The sequence below is a fragment of the Tilletiaria anomala genome, assembly GCF_000711695.1.
Source record: "Tilletiaria anomala UBC 951 chromosome Unknown K437scaffold_11, whole genome shotgun sequence".
Taxonomy (NCBI): Eukaryota; Fungi; Basidiomycota; class Exobasidiomycetes; order Georgefischeriales; family Tilletiariaceae; genus Tilletiaria; species Tilletiaria anomala.
In genome coordinates this window covers 119,644-144,695 of record NW_013547011.1, presented here as the reverse complement: position 1 = coordinate 144,695, position 25,052 = coordinate 119,644, and the positions used below count along the sequence as shown (strand labels likewise).

The 25,052-nt window shown below is 54.7% G+C and overlaps 10 protein-coding genes across 10 annotated transcripts; 3 read left to right on the top strand and 7 right to left on the bottom strand.

Moving 5' to 3' along the window:
• Positions 1-277: 277 nt before the first annotated feature.
• K437DRAFT_16826 (DUF221-domain-containing protein) lies at positions 278-3,999 on the bottom strand. Its single transcript, XM_013389692.1, has 3 exons — positions 3,833-3,999; positions 3,287-3,767; positions 278-3,212 (listed from the first exon to the last, which is right to left on the bottom strand). Exons 1-3 carry the CDS (start codon positions 3,905-3,907, stop codon positions 364-366), a joined length of 3,405 nt encoding a protein of 1,134 aa, XP_013245146.1. The 5' UTR covers positions 3,908-3,999; the 3' UTR covers positions 278-363.
• A 1,134-nt stretch (positions 4,000-5,133) lies between these two features.
• On the top strand, positions 5,134-6,621 carry K437DRAFT_254334 (uncharacterized protein). The gene is made up of 7 exons (XM_013389746.1): positions 5,134-5,433; positions 5,558-5,582; positions 5,660-5,726; positions 5,814-5,970; positions 6,055-6,093; positions 6,177-6,320; positions 6,399-6,621. Exons 1-7 carry the CDS (start codon positions 5,386-5,388, stop codon positions 6,561-6,563), a joined length of 645 nt encoding a protein of 214 aa, XP_013245200.1. The 5' UTR covers positions 5,134-5,385; the 3' UTR covers positions 6,564-6,621.
• On the bottom strand, positions 6,582-7,703 carry K437DRAFT_243822 (uncharacterized protein). Its single transcript, XM_013389745.1, has 3 exons — positions 7,527-7,703; positions 7,229-7,453; positions 6,582-7,153 (listed from the first exon to the last, which is right to left on the bottom strand). Exons 1-3 carry the CDS (start codon positions 7,573-7,575, stop codon positions 6,783-6,785), a joined length of 645 nt encoding a protein of 214 aa, XP_013245199.1. The 5' UTR covers positions 7,576-7,703; the 3' UTR covers positions 6,582-6,782.
• Positions 7,704-8,304: 601 nt separating this feature from the next.
• K437DRAFT_220877 (copper radical oxidase) lies at positions 8,305-11,145 on the bottom strand (the record flags this gene model as incomplete). Its single annotated transcript, XM_013389744.1, has 3 exons — positions 8,305-10,202; positions 10,267-10,881; positions 10,965-11,145. The coding sequence occupies 3 exons, from the start codon at positions 11,143-11,145 to the stop codon at positions 8,305-8,307; spliced, it is 2,694 nt and encodes an 897-aa protein (XP_013245198.1).
• A 3,359-nt stretch (positions 11,146-14,504) lies between these two features.
• K437DRAFT_16677 (uncharacterized protein) lies at positions 14,505-15,273 on the top strand. The gene has a single exon (XM_013389691.1). It carries the CDS (start codon positions 14,714-14,716, stop codon positions 15,200-15,202), a length of 489 nt encoding a protein of 162 aa, XP_013245145.1. The 5' UTR covers positions 14,505-14,713; the 3' UTR covers positions 15,203-15,273.
• A 443-nt stretch (positions 15,274-15,716) lies between these two features.
• K437DRAFT_232475 (copper radical oxidase) lies at positions 15,717-19,050 on the top strand. Its single transcript, XM_013389743.1, has 3 exons — positions 15,717-16,236; positions 16,315-17,070; positions 17,158-19,050. The coding sequence occupies exons 1-3, from the start codon at positions 16,075-16,077 to the stop codon at positions 18,928-18,930; spliced, it is 2,691 nt and encodes an 896-aa protein (XP_013245197.1). The 5' UTR covers positions 15,717-16,074; the 3' UTR covers positions 18,931-19,050.
• Positions 19,051-19,383: 333 nt separating this feature from the next.
• Positions 19,384-20,202, bottom strand: K437DRAFT_254327 (uncharacterized protein). The gene has a single exon (XM_013389742.1). The coding sequence runs from the start codon at positions 19,960-19,962 to the stop codon at positions 19,645-19,647; it is 318 nt and encodes a 105-aa protein (XP_013245196.1). The 5' UTR covers positions 19,963-20,202; the 3' UTR covers positions 19,384-19,644.
• Positions 20,109-20,812, bottom strand: K437DRAFT_220765 (RNA-binding domain-containing protein; the record flags this gene model as incomplete). The annotated part of the gene is made up of 2 exons (XM_013389741.1): positions 20,109-20,648; positions 20,717-20,812. 2 exons carry the CDS (start codon positions 20,810-20,812, stop codon positions 20,109-20,111), a joined length of 636 nt encoding a protein of 211 aa, XP_013245195.1.
• Positions 20,813-22,359: 1,547 nt separating this feature from the next.
• K437DRAFT_16549 (uncharacterized protein) lies at positions 22,360-22,776 on the bottom strand. The gene has a single exon (XM_013389690.1). It carries the CDS (start codon positions 22,692-22,694, stop codon positions 22,401-22,403), a length of 294 nt encoding a protein of 97 aa, XP_013245144.1. The 5' UTR covers positions 22,695-22,776; the 3' UTR covers positions 22,360-22,400.
• Positions 22,777-22,859: 83 nt separating this feature from the next.
• On the bottom strand, positions 22,860-23,923 carry K437DRAFT_266706 (uncharacterized protein; the record flags this gene model as incomplete). Its single annotated transcript, XM_013389740.1, has 3 exons — positions 22,860-23,353; positions 23,430-23,691; positions 23,759-23,923. The coding sequence occupies 3 exons, from the start codon at positions 23,921-23,923 to the stop codon at positions 22,860-22,862; spliced, it is 921 nt and encodes a 306-aa protein (XP_013245194.1).
• Positions 23,924-25,052: the final 1,129 nt, after the last annotated feature.

Sequence of the window (25,052 nt, the reverse complement as noted above, 5' to 3'; positions counted from 1 at the left end):
CCGATCATACTTTCCTGTGTCGTTGCGAAACTCCTTCTTAGGTCGATGATGGAGATGGTGACCCGGGGGGGGGATGGACACAAGGCCTGTGCCGCAGTCCTTCCTTCTCTGGGCCATTGGGCGGAACGGGTGGCGAAGATGGTGCTGCCTGCAGACCCGCCTGAAAGGGTGTGAGGATGGAGCCTTCGACATAGTGAAGGGCGGAAGATGTGAATGAGTGGGATGTGGAGAGTAACAGCCCAAGAAGAGGCTGCGATGCAAATGTGCCCAATACTGATGACTTGCTTTTCGAAAATTCTGGCAGCACGCTTGTCGTTCACGATGACGACAGCTGTCCCTTTTTGCTTGGAGTCCGAAAAGCTTTTAGCGAGAGTATGAGTATGAGTCAGGTGCGGAGCCGTCCGAGGCGCCAGATGGCAAGGCCACCCGCTGTGGGCCGGGCGATTGTCGTCGCTGCATCGCGTAAGGATCGTAACTACTGGATGCAGAATGCTGTTGCTGATGGTGATACTGAACTGGAGCCTGTACATATTGTCCTGGTGCAGATTGCACAAAGGTTGCCGGCGGTGGCGTTTGTGCGTACCGTGCTGGCTGGTAAGGCGCTTGCGAGAAGACCATGCCCGGCTGCATGGGTGGGCCGGAGACTTGCTGCTGTTGCAACATATACCCCGAACTTGTCGAGCCAGATCGCTGGTGAGGGTGCTGACCGCCGTCCATGGTGCCAACATTCGGAGGCGGGAACACAGCCCCAACGCGCAAGGGTCCTCCTTGCGGTGATGTCTGTGCCGACTGATACCCGCCGCCCGAGTAGGCGGTGAAGTTAGAGTCCTGTCGCACAGGTGGCCCAGGCCGCTGCTGATAACCATACATGGCTGCGCTCTGATCGTCAGGGTGGAGTCCGTGGTCCACCATGCCATAGCCCGCTACCATGGGATCCCCTTGGCTTGCGGTTCGCTGGCTCGGCACGTTCTCATAAGCCCGATGGCCCCCATTGCTGACTGCCTTGTACATGTCTCCTGAGCGCTTGCGGATGTGACCGCTGCCGACAAGCGTACCGTCCGCCGAGTCCGAGTATCTTGCCGAAGGTTGGTCAAGCAAATTGTCGCGCGACTCGCGCCCTGGGCCATACCCATTACCGCCGTGGTGGACATCGCTGAGCTCGTACTCATCCCCAGGCGTCTGTGGAGCGCCAGCGAGATAGTTGGCGTATTGCGCTTTGAAGCTCGAGGTGCTGGCACCGTAAGCCCCGACACCGGTGTATGGCGTGCCTGGAGAAGGGGGTCGGGTGCCGTAGCCGGACATCCCGGCCGCAATAGTCGTACCAGACATGACCGAGCGTGAGTCTAAGTCCTTCTTTGGGTCGTATTCCAGCTGATCCTCCTCAACAAGAGCCAGCTTCAGTCCGCCTTCGAATCCTTGTGTCTTCATCTTTCTGCCGTCGACAACTTGCGTGCTGGTCGCATCCAATCGACCGCGGTAGACGTTGGGCAGCAGGTGTTGCACCTTGGCGTGGACCATAGGAGTCCAAAGCTTCTCGTGCAAGGACGGGTGACCGAAACGCCGTTGCAGACGGTGGTGGCGTGCGTCTCCCTTGTGGACAACGATCCCGGCCATTTCCTGTGCATTCGGAATGTACCACTTGTATTGCGAGTCGAATACTCGAGCGGTGTAGATCTTGAAACCTATCACCATCAGGATGGGCGGCAGGCATGCGATTGTGCGGTACCATTGGCCAGTCTGGTCGAGTAAGACGGCCAGAGCGAGGATGATTTGCATCATGACGATGCAGATATAGAGACGGTTAATCACTATTCTCCACAGACTGCCACCCGTCTCGTGTTTTGTCTGGCACACGAACATCAGCTGATACTTGCAAACCAAGGAAGACATCCAGAAGCCCGCGGCACCGAGGACTGTGACCAGTGGGACGAGCGCCGCGTATAGCATGACGACAGCAGCCATGAAAAGCAGGTTGGAGTAGTAGATCGAGTACTCGAAGAAAGGCGGGCGAGTCAGCTCGCGGACGTCGCGAGGCGTGCGCCCAAAAAATCCCTTCTGGACCCAGACGAGCAGCAACTTGATCACCTGCGCCAAGTCGAAGATGATCATGTAGCCTCTGAACGGCAGCCAGGTCAACCAGTAGTTTCCGAGGACAAAATACTGCGTCTTGATCTGATTCAGCAGGTTCTCCTTCCCTAGCTCCCTGAGGATCTGTAATGCGGCCTTCTTTTCCTGAATGTTGTTAACCAGCTTGATGACAAGATTGATACCGATGCCCAGAAGGGTAAAGACCAGGAATTGAGAGACGACGAGATAGCCAAAGTATTGCGTTAAGATGATCTTGTCTGCCTTGATCTTGGTCTGCAAGCCTCGGTACTTGGCGATGCGGCGCATGAGAATTGGCAGCAGGTAGCCCGCCAGACCGGAAATGAGTGGCGGGAGTAGACCGGCAACAGCTGCGAATGACCATGAGCTGGCCGAGTGCCATGATCCGAGGAACCCCACTTGGTCGATGAAGAGCGCCATGTTCGAGATCAACGAGACCGCCAGCAGTGGTACGGCGTTGACAAACAGAAGGACCAAGAGAACAATGAAACCAATGGTACTCCGTCGGAATCTCTCTGCAGAACTCATGGTCAAGTTCCTCCATATGATAGCGTGGGGAGACGGAGCAAGCTGGATTCGGAGACCTCCGGGCTTCTTGCTTTGCAGGCTTTTTGCTGCAGCGTGGGCATACGGCACCGCAGCGAGTGACGCAAAGCCGTAGTTCTGCGGCTTTTTGTCCGAGATGCGCTCCCTCCAACCTTCGATGGCAGCTTCGGTCTTGTTGATCTGAGCTGTGTAAAAGTCGATAGCGTCGACAGTCTCCCCCCCCAAGCCCAGCCATCCATTAAGCGTAACTGTGGGCCGCTTGCCGCTAACCTTGCCTGGGTTCTTGAGGTACTTGGCGAGGACGCGTTCGAGCTTGCGCACCAAGTCTTGGTGCTTTTCGATTAGATCCGGTAAGAGGCCTGTCTCTCTACCAATGTGGACCTCAGTTGTTGGATAGGGCATCTTGAGGGTCGAAAGCATGCTGCTCAATGCTTGGTCAGATTGGAGGCGCTTGGACACATTTGTGATCATGAGTGTGCGCGCGTGGTACGCCGTTTGATACTCCTCTGATCGGAAGTACTGCCATCGAAGCCGTACCATTGCCCTATAATTGAAATAGACTGAGAAGAAGGCGGTTCTTGATCAGCTTACGCAGCCCTTGAACAAACGTTCTAGGTTAGGACGGCGCACTCACCAAAGGTCAGAGCGATGATGGTCCCAATGTAGCCCATGGCAACGTGAGCCCAAACGTAGCTGCCTTTTACTTCGCGCATTGTGATAATGGTGAGAGTATATTGGAGGGAATCGTTCGAACTTGACTTGTTTAGATTGTACAAAATGTCGACCGGCATCAAGACCACGCACATGACGACAGCTAGTACTGTCGCCATCCAGCGCATCATTCTTCCGAAGCGAAGGTATGCGATGGCATCCAGGCCGAGGATGGGCAGCAAGTCTTGCTCTTTCCATTGCAGCACAGGCTTAACCCAGTCGAAGAAACCATCCCCGACCCGCGGCGGCTGGCGCCCTTCTTCTGCGTACTTTGATTTCGGAGCATACACAATTTTATTGTTGGGTCGAAGCACCTGAAAGCCGAACAAAGTCACTGCCCCTAGAGCAGCGAATGCGCCGACTGCGATACCAACTTGCCTAGCGGCGACATTGGATTGTTGATTCTGGTTGTGGTTGCGATTGAGAGGATCAGCATTCATTCGGGCGTTGCGGAGAGAGATGAACTCACCAAAGCGCAGACAATCTGACCAGCCGGGCCCTTCAGGTTGGCTGTGGCATCCGAACAGGAGACAGGGTCCGTCATGTCGAAAGGCTGGCGTCAACACTCCGTGCTACCACATCCAAGGGAACAATGCTCGTTCTCCTAAAGATCGACAGGCGAAAGTTGCGAAAGCAGAGCTTATACCATCAGTCGGCACCAGGCCATGTGAGCTGCTGTCGCGGATCGTTCCAGCACCGATGTCAAAGCTCAGCAAGTGCCGCGGATCTTTACAAGTGGCCGATCAAACGTTGCTGCCGTCCGTCGATAATGTGACGAGAGCTGCTTCTGATGAGACGAGTTGAAAGCAGTTCAATCGTCCGAGTCGCGGTGTGAGGGGCGAGAGCAAAGATATGATACAATGCCAAAGAAGACTTGCCGGAGCTTACAGTCCAGGGGTGCCGTCCATGCATTCATTCAACGCCTCGAAAGGTCGAATAGCCAATGAACTTGCAAGGCGGCAAGATTCCGGTGGTGTCGTCGACGTTCGATAGTGGCGGTGAACTGCGACTGGAGTGGAATGAAATTGCTGACCAGCTGGGCGGGAAATCCCCGTTGTGACGCAGTCTAACCAGAACAAGACCGTCTGACAAGGGACGGGAGGAGAGCGAGAGATAAATGTCGGGCTGTAGAATGGGATGGAAACTGGAAATGAATAGTCGAGGAACGCGGAACTCCGCGCTCGGTAATCGCTAGCAAAAGCTGAAGAGCAACTTTGCTTGCGATTGCTTTCAGACTGGTTTACATCTGCATCTCAGTAATTTCTGATGTGATTCTCCTCATCTACCTTTTGTGTTGTGCAGCCGGCGGGTTAAGAATGAATATGAAGGAGCTTTCAAATACTCCACCCCCAAGAGTTGAGGCCTTGACCGGCCGACTGCCCAAATTATTCGAGGGTGCACTTGGCTGCCAAGTCCTGGGGGGCGGAAGGCCTGTCTGCTGTTTACCTCTTTTGTCTCTCTGCAGTCTGCAGGCTACCCGCCTCATCTTCCACCAGTCCATGAAACTAAAATTATGGCCAGCCGGCCGCGGCGCCTACTACAGTGCCCGGAATTTGCACAGGGTGTAGTCCGAAATTCAAGCTTGAAGTACCAAAATAGGGGATTGTGTTTTGTTTTACCCGTGGACGCCCCTCGCTCCAATGGATTTAGCAGTTTGTGCCAGGGAAGATAGGGTTTGTTCACCGCCCCCCATTTTGTAGAGCATTCTAATTGACGCACGCGTGCCTCTCGGTGAAGTCAGGCAAGAGCAACACAACATCTCACTTCAAACTCAGCCAGCTCGCATGCTCACATCTCACATCTATCGAAGAGCCAGCTCGTATTTAGTGCTCACGCGAACTTGCCCTCCACCAAATCCTCTTCGTGGCACACCTTGTACCCCGCATTTGTGTTGGCGTGCAGTCGCACATCACTCAGCTGTAACATCCGTATTACCCCTACTCCACGCCTCATTAGCCCCCTTTTGGAGCTCCAACAAGGCACGGGGTAACAACACGATACAAATACCTTACAACGACAGCGATGAGCTTCCTATGCGGAATTGGCGGTCCATCCGCTGGATCCCGAAGGGTATGTAGGCGTTGCGAGCTTCAGCTGGGCTATGCAATGCCCTTGACATCTTCTGCTCATACCCCTCGTTGCCTTCGTATATTCGCCTTGTGAATGACACCTGTTCGCCGCTTCGAATTTGCAGTATCAACGGAAGATCCTTATCGTCGGTCAGTATGGCTGCGCTCAGAGCCTTGTGAATACTTTTGTGGTCGAGTTCTGACGTGCTGCAATTGATGACAAGCAGGTGATGGAGCTTGTGGAAAGACATCTCTTCTGAACGTTTTTACTCAAGGCTATTTTCCACAAGCATAGTCAGTCCTTCGCCGATACCCCGAGCTATACAAACAGCGAGCGCCATGATGACCCTTTTCTCGTCATTCTGTCCTGCTTTTTTGCAGCGAGCCGACTGTGTTCGAGAGCGCCGTACACACACTTGATCTCGGCAATGGCCAGGTTTGCGAGCTGTCTCTGTGGGATACTGCTGGGCAAGAGGACTTTGATAAGCTACGCAGTCTGAGCTACAGCGACACCCACTGCGTCATCATTTGTTTCTCTGTGAGTATCAGCGAAAAGGCTCCTGGTTGCGCTGGTGAGGCGACCAGAGTATGTCTCCTGAAGCCGATCTTGTCCGCATTGCAGGTCGACAGACGAATATCCTTAGAGAACGTCGAGAATAAGGTGTGCCCTCTCGTAGTTTTAGCCCACTCATACGTATGAAGTCGCTTTTCGCTGACACACTTTCACCTCGCGTATATCCTCAGTGGGTCCCAGAATTGCAGGAGAATTGCCCAGGGGTCAAGGTCGTGCTTGCCGCGCTTAAATGTGATCTACGCTCAGAAGGCGCATTTCTGGAGAAGCTCGCGCAGCGAGGGGAGACACCCGTAGATTACGAGGATGGCCTGGCTGTAGGTTCAGGACTTTGGCGATGCAGAGGAGAAGAGGACGAGCGCTGAGGGTGTTTGCTCTCCTTCTCGGCCCGGCAGGTGGCGAAACGAATCAGGGCAGCTCGATATCTAGAATGCTCAGCGAAGTGCAATCGCGGCGTCGAAGAATGTTTCGTCGAATCAACCAAGGTTGCCATTGAGGCAAGGGCAAGAAGGAAGGAGAAGGCGGCAGGCGAGAATGGTATATCCTGCACCATCACTTAGCATCACACTCCTACAGCTCCGAATGTTAACTTTATTGCTTTGAATGCATTTATTCCCGAGCATTCAGCTCGTCTATATCGCTGTTATGGGCATCCAATCTATTGGACGAGTAGATTCGCGTGTCCAGGATTAGGTGCAGAGCTTTGATTTGTGAGATAATTGCTCGCCGTTCGCACAGAGCCTGCACGTTGCGAGATCAATGTCACTTTAGACGTTCATTTATTTATCTTTCTTACCCTCGACCTTGAGGATTTCCGCCATTTGCTTCTCGCGCTCTGCGTCCTTGGCCAGCTTCTCCTGCCTGCCCAAGTACCAATCTGAGACCTGCAGGAGTACGACGCCTGCAAGCATGGCAACAATGATGCTGTTAGTCGCGCCGAGAATGCGCAGCGCTGCGATGCGCTCTTCGCCGGTCATTGGGCCGGTTGGTGGAGGAGGTGCGATACCCTTGGCTGCATCCTCAGCCTGTTTCTCGCGCTGCGTGCGGATCGAAGAGCGGTCGAGATAGTCGACATTGTTCGGATTCGCTATCAGACGCAGGTTGGGTACGGAGACGGCGCCGTACATGCAGACAGCGGCCATGTATATGACTGTTCAATGAAAAGAGCGGGCGTTTGGTCAGCTCAACTCTCGATAGAACGCGAAGCAACTGCAGCCGAACTTACCGAGACTCCCTCCGTCGTAATACTTCGCCGCATCCGTCCACCTGTGCAATTTTGCGACAAGACCGATAAGGCCTAGTGCCATCATTCCGTGCAGTAGTGCCTGCACGGCTGTTGGTCCATTGAAGAGTGAGAGGTAGAAACGCTCCGCTGGCTCTACTGCCGCCTCATCGAATGGCGAGTAGTACAGCAGCGGGAAGTCATAGATGGAGACAATGAACAGCACGCCTGAAAGAAACACGATTAGTCAGCGCTGATATGATGCATTTTGCAGGTGCCTATAGCATATCATTGTACGCACCATAAAGGAAAGAAACGGCTGCAATGACGAATCCAGTTCTGAACCCCATTTTTGACGAGGGCAAACTAGAGTGCTGCACAAGGTCAGGAGCAAGACGTGGGAGGGGTGCCTTCGGCTTTGGCGTGGGTGTGCCGAGGGTCGGATGTTTGATAGGACAGCTGTTTCAAGAGGGATGGAGGATGCTGAAGGAGCCGATAAGGATCCGCCCAACTCAAGCGAGCTTTCAAGAAGTCGACAGCAGCGCGCGCCGCAGCGGCCAGCGCCACGCTCCAGGAGGCGTCCCGAGTCCCGACCGGCCGCCTGTCGCCTGTGGCGGTATGCAGCACACCTCCAACCTCCATGCACTTTCCATAGAGAGACTTCCGATCGACTGAGGGCAGTTAAGTCTGTAGTGCAACGTTGCATACATCCAACAGTTACATGTATTCCAAAACGTGTGGCCTGGACTTAGGCGATGTGCAACCGAGATAATCTGACAAGAGAGTGACGAATACAGTTTGCGTACAAATGCTCGATCGCAAATCCAGGAAATCGACGAGGCTATATTGCGTTTGTGTGTGGATGGGCGCGAGGTGGTCGCCATGGAGCAAAGGAAGAATGCCAGAAGTTGTAAATCCAAAAAGGGGTAAAGTGAAAGAGGCCCACAGAATTCCCAAAGCATGTTGGAAGGCCGAAGAAGAGAAGGGTCAAAGTCCATTTTGCGTTGAACGTGTTATTAGCCCACTGCGGAACCGATACGGCAAACTCGACTGAGCCGTTGGACAGAAAGCGCAACATATTAGTGCGCGTACTGTTGGTTGTGTTGGTGGTACTGCCCTGTACTTGAAGGTGCATTATAGTACTGCTGGTGAGACGAGGGAGCTGACGATATGCTCGGGTAATCGTAGTATCTCCCTGCCTGGTAATCGGACGATACCTGACTCGGGTGGCTTGCGATGCTGTGATCTGTGCGACTGTTGTGGTAGTACTCCCCCGCGTCGCCGGCCTGATGCTCACCCCACCCCTGTTGCTGGTAGTTGCCCTGCCGAGGGCTGTGTGGTGTTGGTGTAGCAAGCGGCGTCCGCTGGCTGTAAGGCGATGCTGCGCCCTGCCCTGCCGTCTGTTGCGGGTCAAAGTAGACGCCAAGTGCCTCTCTTGACTCATTTGCCGAGCCACTCATGTCACCCATGCGGTAGGAATCGAAGGTACCCATCGACCCCCGTGGCGGTAGGTTGTACGGCTGCGTTGGTGCGTAAGGCTGTGTGGGCGGCTTGTACTCGCTGTCTCCGTTGGGGCCAGCCCATGCCGCCGCCCTTGCGACATTCGCCGGGTTGTTGGCATAGGAGTATGCACCTTTAGTCGTCTTCAGAGCCGCACCCTGCTTGTTCCTTCGGCGGCAGAAGAATATGATCAGTGCGAGGATGAGCACAGCCGCGGCGCCTGCGACGGCGATCGCAATGATCTTGCCAATTGACCAGCTTGACTCGTCATTCGCGATAGGCACGTTGTACTTTGAGTTGTTGACCGGCTGGGCAAGCGGCTGGAGAGCCGAACCGACCTGAACTTTCCAGGGAACATTGCCGACCTGAGCCATATCTACACCCACAGAGATGAACTTGCCCAGGCTCGGGACGCCGTTGATCGTACAGAAGAGCAGTGCTGGACCAGCAACGAAGAGGTTGGGATTCGTCGGCATAGGGTTGACAGTGTAGGTGACAGAACCATCATCATTCACGACGTAGGTGTTGGCGAGCTGCAAACTGCGTTGACCCATGTTCATCGCGTGCGTCGAGAATCCAGGGCGGATGACCATGAACTTTGTCGCTGCGGCCTTTGCGTTGGCGCTCGTTCCCATGTATTTAGAATCCATGGTGACATTGAAAGAAGGTCCGCCAAAGGGGATCATCGCTGGCATTCCCTGTGGCGCCGGGCGGTCTTTAAAGTAGTAGTCGGGGTACCACTTCTCCAGCTCGTAGGTCGTGTTGTACCCTTGCGGTGTCGTGCCGGTCGGCATCGATTGGTTGACGTCGACATGCGGGTTGCTGCCTCCAATAAGAACGGATCCGTCAGGCAGAAGAATAGCGGTTGAGTGGTAGAGTCTGGCGATGTTGGTGCTGCCGAAGCCCTTATTGGTGAATCGCTTGCCGGATGGCTGAGACGGGTCGTAGAGGACGGGCGTGTAGACAGGGTCCTGCGCGAATCCTTCAGTGTAGATAGTCTGCCCATTGTAAGTAATCGTGTTCCAAGGGACATTTCCATAGCCAGCGGTGCCCTTGTTGGCGCCGTTGACGATGAGCATCTGGCCGGTGGGCAGGTGGATGAATTGACCCATGGTGCGGCCTTCTGGCATTTTGTCTTCAGTGACAAAGTTTTGGTTTGTCTGCGAGCCATCGGGATTTTCAGGAGTAATGGACGAGCAGTCATCGGAGGCAGTGACGTCGAGAATGGGGGTGCCGGGGGCAGTGTAGCTGCCCCAAAGGGATTCATCCAAGACTGTGCCGCCGCAGAAAAGGATGGTCGGCTGGTAGTTCTTGCTTGGGAGGAGTGGAAGCATCGCGACAGCAGCAGACGCTGGATAGACGCGGATCACCCTGTTTGGCATGTCAGGCAGGGGAGTCTCGACGTTTTGATTGTGCTCCCAGAGTATGTTGCTATAGTTGGCGTTCATGAAAATCTTGCCCGATGGCATCAGGTACGCTGCAGCAGCGAAGCGTGAGCGCATGCACCTTGGAGACCGAGGAAGCGATAGGCTTAGACTCACTATGCGGATACATGTTGAGGCCGCTGGTGTTGATCATAAATTTGGAAATTTGCATACCCAAATATGTACTAGGACCGGTGACGTTGGTGCGACTTGGGTAGTACTCGTACGTCGGATTTGCCCCACCAACGTAGAGATTGGTGATGGAGCCCCCATTGGGAGTGGGTGTCTCGTATGCAGGATCAACGTTGGGATAGTTCCTGTTGATGAATCCTCCGTTGATAGCGCCACCGATGATGACGACTTCACCAGTGGCGATGACCTCTACACCCGGATACCACCGCGGACTGTTCATCTTCAGCAACTGATTGTCATCCCAATTAAGCCCTGAGTCCTGCACATTGATAGTGTCCATCAAGCGAATTGCTTGGCGTCCATCGACGCTTTTGTATGCATTGTTTGTTGCAGTCGCGGTCACACCACCCGTAGAAACTGCTTGATTGCCACCGAATACGACCCATGTTCCGTTCGGTAGGGTAGCACCGCTGGCGCAGAACGTATTGGTCTGCACATCTGTCGATCGGACAGTGTTGTCTGTAAGGTTGACAATAGATCCCCAAACTGGGCGGCCATTCCCCAGGGTCGTAGGGTTGCCTTCTACCTTGTCAAGAATCACTGCAGGGGGTACGAAAAGTCGATCAGATTGTAAGCACGCGTCCTCCAAGCATGAGGTAAGAAAAGCTGACGACGACACTCACAGACTTGATCCTGGTTGATCAGACCCATCATCATGGCTGAAGCGAGCGAATTCGGCACCACAGTTTCATAACTAAGCGGCGAACGACCCGCCATGGCTGCAGGGACCGCCCCCAGGCCGATGGCCGCAGCGGCAGCTGCGAGGCCAGCGCCGAGCGCCTTGCGGGATGCAAAGCGTGACATGATGAGCAGGTTAGGAGCTGTCAAGGAGCCCACTCCTGATTTCGGTGCCCTCGAATGCGATCGCGAGGGTAAGAGTCTGTCGGATGGCGGAATCGACGCGGATGATGTATACCCGGTGAGCTGACTCACAGAAGCCTTATCGCTGCCGATCTATTTGAGTTTGCTGAGGCGCTCTTGTGCAGCAGAGGTGTTACGTGGCCTGCGAGCCTGCTGGCAGCCGCTGATTCGAACCGGGACAAGTTTATTTGATGAGTCAGGGAAAATACGCGCGAACGAGGGAGCGAGCGAGGTAGTCTGCCACCCCGCTCGTTGTGGTCGACGAGAGATGGAAGCAACGTCGTCAAGATGCTCTATGAAAATACGTCACGCAGGGAGATGTTGATGCGGGAACGCTGGAAAGAAGGTGGGCACACAAACGGGATCTCCTGATGTTGACGATCAAAATAAGACGATTCATCCCAGCTTCCATTATTGTTTCAAATGCTGGTGGTGTCCAGCAGAGAGCAGTGCAAGTTTGTGGCTGGTGGTGGCATAGTGGTGGTGTGCGCGGCAAGACCGGTGTTTCTTTATTATGGGAGCGAATCCCATGTAACATTCTTTACAAGGCACTGGGGAAGAGGCAATATGGGTTGTAACAGAGTGCCATGCCGCTTCTTGCGGAGCTTGGGTGGTTATACCCATTTGACCTGCGCTTTAGTGCCTCCTAAGTAGAGACCATTCCCACGTCGGGGGATTAATCGTAAACAAGAGCAGCAGACAGGCAAAGTGCCGCGAAAGCTGGAGCCCGTGCTTCCACCTGTCCCGTCTGCGTGGTGCCACCTGTTGCCAGGCTGCTTTGCAAGAAGAGGCAGAGCGGCGCAGTGACGGACTCTACTGTACGACTGATCAGACTTCTGTGCTGGCTCCTTGTGGGCTGTGATGGCTAGCCGCATGAGGGCGGAACGTGTAATGCACACCTGTAACAGGTAGAAGGAGGATTCGAACTTTCGTGGCCTCTTTAACAAAATATTTTTTTGGTGAGGCAGTATTGTGATAATGGAGCCATGTTGCGAAAACTTGCGGTAATTAGCTGTTCTGCCGAGTGTCTGGATGGGTGGAGAGTTTCGTCACATGAAGCTCACGTCGGCAAGCGCACGAACAATGCACAAACTACAGCTGCAGCAACCATGCGAATGTGTATGGATGTAGCAATGATACATGGCAACGGTAGCGACGGACATCCATGCCGAGAGTGTGCCGAGGGTTTTTGGTCCATGGGACATGCGACGCTCTATCACTTCTGTAGTTCTCTTTGCGGACATCGTGTTGCTGCTCACGCGCTCACGAGTCTCTACTCGTAGTAACGAACTAGTTACGACATTCCATATCCTGTACGTATACTATGACCTACTGTGACCCACTGGCCACTGCGGCCCAACGATGGATGACTCCCAGGAGATGAGGCTGGTTGGAAGCAGTTGGAGCTCACGCGTGACTGACAGCAAAATGAGAGGTCGGTGGCAGTGATCACACTTCTTTTCATCCGGCCCTCGTCGCTGGCTTTTGAGTTTCAATATTTAGCAGAAACGCGTACTTGTCGGTAGTGGGTACTCCGGAGACCACAGCCCAGCCTCGTCCAACCTCACCACCTCGTTGTCGGACGCTCCACTCGACATAGGTCAAAGTGGTCGAAAGTAAAGACCTTTCGGAAATTCGGAGACAGAATAAAGCCAGTCAGGAGTCTGGTAATCTCGGCAGCGAATGTAGCTCGCAGCCTGTTGTAGCACTCGCATTGCCTTGCACTCTATTGACTATGTATGTACTGACTTGCTGGCTAACATCTGGATAATGGGATGGACCTTTGCGCGACGCACGGGATGGAGTTCGCAAAGCAACGGAATCCGTTGTAACCCGGGTGCCAGAGCCTACGGAGTGTGGACAGCTTGTGACTATACGTATGTGACTTGTAACATGTGACTATAGGCTATGGGGCCTGCCATGGGCAAAACACAGATGCCATTGCTATAGATGGTGCACGGTGCTGGTGGACCTCGATGGACTCGCAAGTCGCAAGCGCTGAACGGTACTCTCTGTGAAGCGCCTCAGCCTAGTGTTGGATTTGCCCAAATCCAGATATTCTTCGTTCGAACCGCCGGGATCTTTTGCAGCCAATATGATGTTTAACCTTGCATGGCAGCCTGCGGGTGCTAAAAAGAATCTATTCCCAGCGTCAAAGTCCCCAATTGCAGGGAAGTTTCGATTTAATCATGAGGATGTAATCCAATGTATCGGTGTGCGTCTTATCACGCCGCCAGCCGCCGTCAGCGCCATCAGGCTCAGCCACAAGCCCTGGCCCGCCTCGGGATGTGGTGCGCAGAGTGCCAACATCTAGATATCCAGCCAGATATGAACGCGTGAGTAGGGGTAACCGCGTGATGTATGACCAGACATGTCAAGAAGGTTGTCACCAGCCGTGAATATGCGTTCGAGGCATCTGACTGCACATACTCAGACCTGCCCAGCCGAGGTTGAAGGTGACCAAAAGAGGTCAGACAAGGCCAGACATGCTAGCGTGTACAACGGCACTGTTGCCGATGTCCTGTATACCTCGCCCGCCACTGTAGTTCGTACGTCGCACCGCCTATCGGCGATCAGTTTCATACGCTATGACCTGTCGGACCGGACGCCAATTACAACGCCCATGCCTGCGCTCATACAGGCTCAACCGTGGTTGCCTAAATCCACAAGTAGTGTGGAGTGCGGACTCAGCCCGTTGAGTGTTTACCAACGCTTCCACAGGTCTCTTGACCGAATTTTGAAGGCATGTACTCACTTTCAGCAGCGCGCACCTCCGACTGCATAGCCTGCGCGCATGTACATGAGTCACACACGACCGCACAAGGCACGGACTGCGCTGCAGAGCGTAACGTTACAGCAAGGATGTCAATACGATCAAAGGTCAAGAGCCCTTCAGCGAGAGCTTGTGTATGTACTACTACGTGGGTAGCGTTGCATAGCAAGCGCCGAGCGGTCAGCGCGTCAGTAGCCGAACACCCATTCGTTTTTCAGCCTTTTGTGTGGCAAGTTGCGAATTGCGACAGACTGCGAGTTGCCAACTCGCGGTACATTTTGCAGAAAAACAACATCAGTCGAATGTTTGCGAATGGATAACCTTCAGCTGGTGTAGCTTCCCAATAGGAGAGAAACAGCCCATTCGCGACCGTTGCCAGTGACAGTCTGGTAAGGCTTTCCGAATGTTGCAATGATGCATATGTGCGCTGGACTAGAATGCTGTGCGTCCCTTCCAGAAGTTCCGTGTACGAACAGTAGCAATCCAGTGAAAGATTGCATGGCTGAAAGGCCATCGCCAGCCGCCGTCCTGTCTAAGGGTCTGCGCCTGCGTGGAGTAGAGATCCGAAAGGCAAAATATTTGAGGTTGTGGTGAGCCACGTTCGAATGGTGAGTCCGCACGATTTATCAGTTGGATTAGAGCGCGATCACGAGCTGACAAGGAGGGATATTTGGCAAGGGCGCCCCCCACAGATTCCAGTTCAGAGCTCGTGCGCTCGACATTGAGCGGCCTTTGATTATGATTGCCCTTGTGCCTGGCCGAACGACAGCTCATGGGAACTTGGGGATCCAGCGGCGCAGACTCTTCTCCGTGAGCAACGTCGCCTTGCTTCCGATGGCGTCCGAGTGCGTCAGTATTTTGAATGATCATGCGATAAAGTATATGACAGGTGCCCCGTTTCGCCACAGGGTTCGACTCATCCTAATATCGTCGTGTCCCTTCGAAGACGACACGACGAGGAGCGAGCAAGGGCAGCTTGTGAGAAAAGTCAGGAGAGTGCAGAATGCCACCAAAGGTGGTCGCACCACGCGCAAGGGCTTGGCACTTTTTGGATGGCTACCTGATATATGGGTTGCACTTTTCAGGGCCAGCAGGCGCAGTGCCTTGCACAAGCACTACAGTGGATGCGCCAGCAAGGGCGGCCGCAGTCTGCCAGCTTACTATATTCTTGCTTGCGTCTTGCGGGGTATGGAACGTCTGGGTTCCGTCGCTATCAGCCGACTCTGACCCTGTGCCTGAAAAGCACATACGTTATATATGTAGAGTCCTTTCATTTGGAAAATAATTGGCTATTTCGGGTGAATGCCAGATTGGACCATTTCCAAGGGCTTCAGGTTGTGTCATTTCTAAAGTGTACCGCTGCAAATGCATGGCGGGGATGGAAAGCCACAAAGCACAAGAGTCATCGCAATAGAGAAGACAGATGTGCTGACTGTGCGGTCGTGATGCCCCGTGCGATGTTCCATGGGGCATGGGACTGGTACGGGCTTCTGCAAACAAAAGAAAGGCGGTTGCGGCCCATGACGCGGTGAGGCCCAACCAAATCGCCCGGTTTCGCGAGCGGCGAGGAGCAAGGTCTGGCGAGAGACGAGAGGACAGCGGAGCTCCGAGGCATCTTTACAAATTGTTCGAATCAATTGCATCTCATAACTGCATAGACGCGGACTGCATGCGCCATACACAATTACACATAGCCATACCCCACTTCGGTTCCCTCATAGAGGCCTTATAATATCATCTCCTCGTTTCCCCTTCTATGAGCTCTCTTCTGCGCCCGACACACATTTGCGTATGCTTCCTCTGTGTGACATCTACCCTTTATCGGCAGCTGCTCGAAGGCCAGCGCAGCCACTTCGTCCTTTGATCCCGTGCTCGTGAGACCTGCACCTCGCAACCAGCCTTCCACTGTCGCTTTGTGCTGCACGATAGAGTCGCAGTCTCAACGATCAACTATCAGCTCTGAACTGATTCGAACAGTCGCGTGCTTCCTCCGCCTCTATATACAGAGACGGGATCGGGGGAAGCTGTCACACCCAGCAGTCCGTTCAAGCAGTGCCAGTGGACGAACTGTCGCGGTTTGCACACTGTCTGCATCCACCATGAAGTTATTCAGCTCGGCGCTGGTGGTTCTGGCGCTTGTCGCATTCCGAAGCGTCATGGCCGGCTCGCCGCTCTCGTTCGAAGTCATCAATGACAATTCTATCGTCTCAGCAATGATGCTGGGTCTCATCAACGAAAACACGGTCATGATCCTGGACAAGGTGCGCAGATACATTCTTGATAAGGCACCCTTAAACATCCCCACTGATGAAAGCATTTTTCATATGTCCCCTTGACAGGTCGAAGATAATGCGTATCATTTCTCCGACGGCAAGCCGGCGTGGGCTTCATTATTGAACCTCGCAAACAACAAGGTCAAGCCAATAGAAGCAAACTCGAACACCTTCTGCGCTGGCGGTGGTGTCCTTGCCAATGGGACATGGGTCGTGTTTGGTGGAAACACCAACATCAAGTCTGATGGATCGCCTCAGACCACAGGCATCGGCCCGTATAACGCTCAGGATGGAGGCAAGGCAGTGCGCTTCGTCGAGCCCACGTCAGACTATAATTCAGTAACGTGGCTCGACGACGGCTCACACACGATGGCTGCAACGCGTTGGTACCCTGGCGTCGAAATCCTCGCGACCGGTGAAGCTCTCCTCATTGGCGGCATGACCGGCGGAGGATACATTAATCGAAATACCAATGCCTCGTGGCCAAACAATGGCGGGACATTCACGTACGAGTACTTCCCACCGCGGGCCGGCGGCGAACGCTCCACGGTCAACTTCCTTCGAGAAACGGTCGGTCTGAACACGTACGCACACACGTTCCTCATGCCTTCTGGTAAGGTCTTCATGCAAGCCAACGTCAGCACCACCCTGTGGGACCACGAAAAGAACACGGAGCAAGCCCTCGACGACATGCCTGGCAACGTCGTGCGCGTCTATCCCGCTTCGGCTGCCACGGCGATGCTTCCATTGACCCCAGAAAACAGCTACACACCAACTATTCTCTTCTGCGGCGGCAGCGTCTTGACTGAACAGCAGTGGGGTGTGAGTCTCACCGTGTACACTTGCAACACTTTCTTTTGCAGTTCTCTGACCTCATTTCCACCTCACTCTATGATTTCTGCGGCACAGAATTACACAGGGCCCGGTATCAATGTTCAAACAGTTGAGGCATCCAGTGATTGCAGTTCGATCACCCCGGAGAACTTTGATGGTTCGCAACGGGATCAGCACTATACGCAGGAGGATTCACTTCCAGAAGGCCGCTCTATGGGCCAGTTCATACATCTCCCAGATCAGACGATGCTCATCATCAACGGAGCAAATAAGGGCACAGCGGGCTATGTCCAAAAGGGCGCCGACTACATTGTCAACGGCATCGATACGGAAGGCCTGGCGCAGGACCCCACGTACACGCCCGTCCTGTACGATCCAAGCAAGCCGCAAGGCTCTCGTTTCACTCGCAATGGCTTTGGCAAATCGCCTATCGCACGCCTGTACCACTCCACTGCCCTGCTCCTACCCGACGGTTCTGTGCTGGTTGCAGGTTCCAACCCGCACATGAACGTTGCGACCAATATGCCACGAGGCACGACGCCGCAAGGCTACAACACCACATATGAGCTCGAGAAGTGGTACCCCAGCTACTACTTCAAGGTCCGGCCTCTGATCTCCTCTACTCTCCCGAACTCGATTCCGTTTGGTGGTTCCTCGTTCAATATCACGATCGACAAGTCAAGCATGGGCAAGAGTGCCAATGCGCTCGCTGCCAGGACCAAGGTCGTCGTCATTCGTCCTGGCTTCACGACGCATGCGATGAATATGGGTCAACGCAGCTTGCAGCTCGACAACTCATACGTAGTCAACGACGACGGCTCGGTCACGCTCATCGTCAACCCGTTCCCGACGAACCCAAACATCTTTGTCGCCGGTCCGGCGCTCCTCTTCGTCGTCGTCAACGGGGTTCCAAGTATGGGTAAGATGATATCTGTCGGCACGAATGCCACAGGTACCGGTCTGCTCCCTTGGACGCCCGTCGTGGGTGCACAACTGCGGACTTTACCAAATCCCGTCACCAACGCGGCATTCAACGCGGCGATCAGCACGAACTCGTCCAGTCTTTCTCTCGGTGCCATTATTGGAATCGCCGTCGCTGGCGCAGCAGCGCTCCTCCTCATCGCACTGATCTTTATATGCGTTCGCCGTCGTCGCGCACGAACCAACAAAGGTCAATTCGCCCCTGTCGCCATGAACGACGGCTCTGCTTCATCCAAGAGCCATGGTCAGTGGTCTAGCTCTCCCTCCGCGTCCTCCCCGCTGTTCCCGTCGCAGCAACAGTACCGCGACAGCAGCAGCATTGGCAGCATGTATAAATCGCCGCCAAACTCGTACTACGCCGCTTCACCCATGTTCATGGGCAACAGTACAGCCGGCAACGAGAGCATACGATCGTATGGCCAAAGCCCCCTGTATGACGGTGCAGAAGGTGGTGGTGGCGGCGGCGGCAATGAGCACTACCGGGATAGCAGCTTCGGCCACGGGTTCTCAGCGCCACCGCTGAAGGAGAGCTCTTCGCTGCGAGGATCATGGATCCCGGATGATCGATCAGACGGTGGCTGGGCAGCAGCGCGCTACTATCAGAATAGCCCATCGATGCAGTCGTACGAGCCCCCGTACCAATCGCCGCGGCGCTCAAACTTCTCTGGCGTTTCATCGCAGCCGTACGGCGCGGTGCCAGGCTCCCCGGCTCCTCGACACGCCACATTCCTTTCGCCGGTATCGCCAACGGCAATGCGCACCGCAATTCCTGCCCAGCAGCACGGGCAGCACGATGCACATTCGTCTTCTACCGGATCGCAAACGTTTGAGCAAGCAGCACAGTCCCAAAGCTCCTATGCCTTGTGATGGATCTGAATTGCGTTTAGTTCATTGGCATATAGCATGTAGATTTTAGTAGCAGACGCATCGCATGTTGTCTTATCGGCTCGTATTCATACCTGCATTTAATATATGGACATTTTCCGCATTCGTGGGAATTTGCACTTTGACGATGGAGGATAGGAGGACCGAGAGAAGATGACACCCGGTCTAGCGTTGGAACCCAATCGTGCGCTGTAAAGTACAAGAGACGCCAAACGTTTTACGTGCTCCACTTCAAGCTGTGACGGCTTGCCTATTTTTGGGTGATCGAGGTATGAGAAGGGGAGCAGCGCAGGCGCCGGTGCGCGCCGCTTGTCGTTGCCTCCTTCCACTAGTACACCGTGTTACCCCCAGCGCATGGCTATGTCAATGGGAACCAGAGACGAGCAAGAACGAAGCGAGATATTGGATGGATGGAAATGTGCGGGGAAGTGATGTTTTCTGATCAGGCTGGAGGGAGGTTTTGGGCACCCAGCATTGGTAAGCAGCCAAGGAGGTCCCTAGACATTTTGCTTTGCGTTACAGGGCGGTGAGCGTCGAGACGCTTATTGGCTGTGGAGCAGACAAAAGCGAACAAGGCGGCATAGTGTCAGCTCGAAAGCGTTCCTAGTCATGTATATCTTGTCCACGGCTGGCCAAAGTATCCGCACGAGAGAAAGGAATGGAGACGAGGAAAATGGAAACATGGCGCAGACTGGGCTATTCAATAGCCGCTGTAGCCACTGGAACCGAATCCATTTTCGGCGCCAGAGTAGGCGCTGTTCTGCTGATCGTACGTGTTGCTGTGACGATGTTGTCAATGAAAGGGGGCGCCAAGAGACAGCCAAATGGGAAGCAAGAGTAGCCGCCGGGAAGAGTCGGAGCGACCCGAGAAATGTAGATGGACCCGACAAAGCGAAGCGCGGGCGGGGATTCGGAATGGAAACCAACAATCGTAAGACACACATTCTGAAGCAACAGGACAATCGCGCCACCAAACCCCCTCTTGGGAAGGTGTCTGGTGCGGCACGTTTGCATCTGCGTTTCTTCTGTTCCCTCCTGCTTTCCTCGGGACGGGGCAATGAGAAAAAGAGAGAAGACGGGGCACCAGGAGCCGGAAGAAGGACGCGAGGACACAACTGCACGTGCACACAGAACCTTTGGCTTGAATGCATGGAATGAACTCACCCGTAGCTCTGACCACCGTACCCGGCCTGTTGACCTCCGTAGCCGCCCTGCTGCGCACCGCCGTAGCCGCCTTGGGGCGCGCCGGCAAAGGAGCCTTGCTGACCATAACCGGGCTGGGGAGCACCGTACCCAGCCTGCGGGGCACCGTAGCCGGCCTGCTGGCCGCCAAAGCCTTGCGGGGCGCCGTAGCCGCCGGCGGGCTGACCATAGCCGCCAGCGCCAGCGTCACCGTAGCCGCCCTGGCCGCCGAAGCCTTGGGGAGCACCACCGGCGTAGCCGCCAGCGCCGCCGTAGCCAGCACCGTAGCCGCCAGCACCGCCGCCGTAGCCGCCAGCGCTGCCGCCGTATCCGCCGCCGTAGCTACCACCTGCGCCGGCGCCAGTGCCGCGGGACTGAGCCATGTTGACGCGAATGGTCCGGCCGTCAAGTTGCTTCTCGTTGAGGCCGGCAATGGCAGCATCAGCCTCCTCTTGCGTGCCGTAGGTGACGAAACCAAAGCCACGCGAGCGGCCCGTCTCGCGGTCCTTCATGACGATCTGCAATGCGGACGAATTCGAGGTGAGAAGATCAAACAAAATATGCCATACGCTAACCCTTTACCCACGTAGTCAGTCAGCTGACCGTATTGAGAGAAAGCGTGGGCAAGACCATCATCGGTCGTGTTCCAGCTGAGGTTACCAACGTACACCTTGGCCGCCATCTTGGAAATCTGAGCAAAAGATCGTTGTGCGGTGTGCAGAATGGCGGTCAGCATGTGGACCTTTCGAAAAGAAAAATGTATGCTAATGCTGTCTCGCGGCTGGCACTCACTGAGAGATACGAGACAAACGAGTTGTAAGGCTACAATTGACTGTTGACGCAGGGACGGGAAGACCGGAGAGGGAGACGGCACCAGAGCCACATTTGCGATGAAGATAGAACCAGGGCAGCGGATGCAGCGAGGGAAGAAGGAACCAAGACACAGCATCTCGTAATCAGCGACGGCCCATCATCTCTCAACAGAACAAGCAAAGAGGAATGGAAGATATTCTCGACGCGATCCAGACCCAAAGATCGAAAGGACGCAAGTGCAAGCACCGAAAAGCGAGAGCATTGATCCATGCACGCGTGCACGCATGCGTGCACAAGCCCAAGCCATCCGTCTCGTCAAAGAGACGGACATGGTCGGCAGGGTGCAAGAGAGAGAAAAAGAAAAAGAGAGGAAGGATGGTAGGTACACACCGAGAGCAGAGTCTGAACCGAGCGCAACGGACGGAAAGACAAGACGAGACGAGCGAGCGAGACGCGGGCGAGATGATGGAACGCAATCACACCGACGAAAGCGAAGCGGGTCTTGGTATCGGTATGTATCGACAGGATGAGCCCGACGCGACAATCCAGAACAGACAGACAGAAAGACAGACAGACGACAGTCTCCGAGTCCGAGTGCAGAAAGCCAGAAGTGACGAACGAGCTGTGTTTCGAGTCCGGGAGCCCAAAACGTGGATGTGTTCGATGGAGAAGGAAGTGGTTAGAAGGGTTGGGATGGTGGCGTTGAAGAAGAGAGGATGAGGGCGAGGGAGAAAAGCGCGAGGGCGACAGACATCAGGAGGGGGAGAGCGGGCGGTGTGTGTGGTGGAAATTCCATTTGATTCCAGCGGCAGCAGGCTGCAGCCTGGGACTGGAAGAGAGGCTGTGCTGCGCGAATTGGCTCCTGGTGTAGCCTGGAGACCGTTCTCGTGCCGCGTGCTTCGGGCAGGGCAGCCAGAGGCGGACGGGCGAAAACGCACCGCGCGGCTCTTTTTTCTCTCGTTCTCGATCTATCCCTCCACGCTACGCCACTGCGCCTCTCTGCCTTGGATGGTGTGATATGTGCGGAGGATGAGAGAGCCGAAACTGAAGAGCGGGCGGCTGCGAGTGACTGTGAGGCGGCAAATTCTCAAACTCTCTCACCGCTCACGAACAGAGAAGGGAGAGTGTGACTGTGCGACTCCACCGCGTGGCTCTTTCCGTGTCGATTGCCGTCTGCTTTGGAGACAGCAGTGGAGGCTGGCTATCATAGGGGCTATAGAGTCTTGAGGGCACACATTCGTGCATGTATCGAATATGTAGCTCGACGACTGCCAACCGAAAGAGTCAGCAAATGGATCTGTCCACGTCATGGGCCAAATGACGCGCAGAGCACGGATGTTTGTGCTGCTGGAATTGCTATTGAGACGACCGTATGAATACAAAGGGGTGGAAAGCGCGATGAGAGGAACGTGCTACTACTCCGACAACGACGATGAGAAATGCCGACTATTTGGCATCTAAATGAAGAAAGGTAATGGTGAGCCATGTCCCTTCGGGCTCGTTGCTCGATACAGGACCGAAGTCCGAGAGCGGAGAGGTGAAAAAAGAAACAGACAAGGGTGTCCGATGCCGGTCAGCGAAGACGAAGAGAACAAAGGACGCGCACGAAGGTCAAAAACAGCTGGCGTCAAGAAGTAGAAATAGGGTTGTCGGATACATCGTTTTTGTATGGTGCTGCAGGTAGATGGGTGACACTGGCAAGCAGCAGCAGCTGCTGCAGTTGCGATCAAGACGTACCGTCCGTCGCTCATTTGGGTATTCGTGCAGAGCAGGGCGGCCGTCCTAGCAAGGATCAAGGAGAGCCAAAGCTGTATAGATTAGAGAAACAAGCAGCCGTGGCCGCCCGATTGTCGGCGGCCCGGTAGCGGTGATGATGCGATGTTGGCAAGCTCTGGCGGCTGGCCGGGGGGGCGCACTCATTCGCGCAAATGCCAGCCGCCTTCCTCGTCGCCTGCCCGCCCTTGTATTTCGCCGTCGGTGTATGCTTGCAGTCCTCGTGAGCCGAGGCTAGCCGGCAAGCTGGTCTGGCTCTCGGCCATATCTGCATTGCTGTACGCCACACCTCGTCGCCCTCCGCCGGACCGTCGGCCCGTCTGCGAGATGCGCTCTGGGTCGTCCTCGCTGTTGACGACGCTGGCTCGTGCTACGCGTGCTGATCGTGAGTTGCCCTGCTGCTGCGACACGTGGCGTCCCTGCTGGAAGTCGTACGCTCGACGGCCCCAGGAAAAGTGTGGTTCCGAGAGTGACTCTTGGTCCAGGAAGAGGAAGATGTAGAGCGCGATGAGCATCTCGCTCGCCCAAAGGAAAACCTGAACGCCAAAGGTGGCAAAGGCGAGGGCTACGATGAGCTGTCGAAGGTAGCAAACGTGTTGAAAATCCATCGGCTTGGGGTAGTGGAAGTATCCATCGACTGGTGAAGAGCAGCATGGCATGTAAGCAGGCCGTCGCAACGGTCACAATTGCGAGCAGTGCTGCATCAAACCCACATTGGCAGTTCTGGTAGCCACCCAGGTCTTCATAGTAGGCCATCGCGCCTGAAACCCAGAGCACACACATGGTGAACTGAAGGAGGAGCTCAACCTTGACCCTGAAGAGGCCATAGAGGAAGTCGCCATAGTTGATGAAGGGCGCGAGTGGCATGGCAATGTTGTAACCAAAGTAGATGATTGGCGTGAGAACGCTGAGGATGATCAAGTAAATGAGCGAGCCCCATGATGGGAACACGATCGGTTTGTGATCCTCGTAGTACTAGGGAACGTGATCGCCAGTCAGTACGCGTCCATATCCCCACATCCTTCCACGGCGAGACTCTTACCTTAACGACCAGGATACTGATCACCAACGTGATGAGAGAGAGGCAGCAGAGAAGGGCAGTGATGAGGAAGCGAAAGACCAGGATGATGTTGGGGTGAATGGCCTTTGGCTCTTTGCTCCTGTCCGGAGCCTTGGTGCTGAGCGCGTATCTCTCTGGGAAAGCCATCTTGGGTATGCATTACACGTGGCTACCACCACTGCGTTTCTTCCCCTTCGGTGATCCTACACCCCCCCCCCCCGTTCCCCAAACCAAGTCCTTCAGCTCTTGAACGCGAGGACCTTGGTAGCAGCTGGCGAGCGAGCCCGTTTTGTGGGGCTACAAGCGTCGTTTCTAAGAGGCAGCGAAAAAGCGGGTATGTGAAGGCAAAAAGAGGCGAAAGTCGTGTCGAAGTCGAAGTAGGTCGAGTCGGAAAGAGCAGGAATAAGGACCGGGCCTCAGGCACGGCAAAAGATGAGATCGGATGGAATTAAAGGGAAGTAGGCGGAAGGGGATGTTGTGAAGGAGTGGCGACGAGGTCGAGCGATAGAGAGAGGAGGACGATCATGCGGAGAGACGGGTTGGCGAGAAAGGGTGATGGTGAGCGGGGGAAGCGGACACATAGCCTGGAGGGTAAGAACAGGTTGGGCCAATTTCTTTCTCCCTTTCAGCGAGTTCTGGGAGGGATATGCAGGGGCACACCATACGTACATTAGCCGAAATTCGAGACTAACAAAGTCCCAAGAGTAGCCCGTGCCTACTTTCACTTTTTTTGGCCTGAAGCCCTGAGCCTGCCTCAGTACCGTCTCACGGGGTCTCGTACCTAGACCCCGCGCAAGCTGATTGCAGGCACCTGATGAGTTCCATCACAAGTCTCATAACTGCTGCGCCCCCCAGCCGAAAGTCTTTAACAGCCTCATACATTCAGCACTGCGACTCTGTTGCGGGTCCCGAGCGGGCTGATGCGGAATTAGAAATCCCCCTTGTGGTGATTGATTGATGAACATCTTTGCTCGGATCGGAGAGGCGGCACTTCGACAGTGGGCTTGGAATGAGCACTTGTAGAAGTTATTGCGGATCAACCTAGGGCTCCAGCACGGCAGACCTGAGTTGCCGACAACGTGCAGCGCTTGGGATATTCATCAATTGCTCAGAAGGCTTTCCTCTGCCCTCTGCTGCCCTGTTCAAGTCAAGCGATTTGTACGTACACTTGTAACTCATCAACAGCAACCAAAGCCAGATCGTAGTGCTGCTCCTGCATAATTGCAGCAGACCCAAGCAATGTATATGTAACTTTGTTCATACATACCTCTCTGTA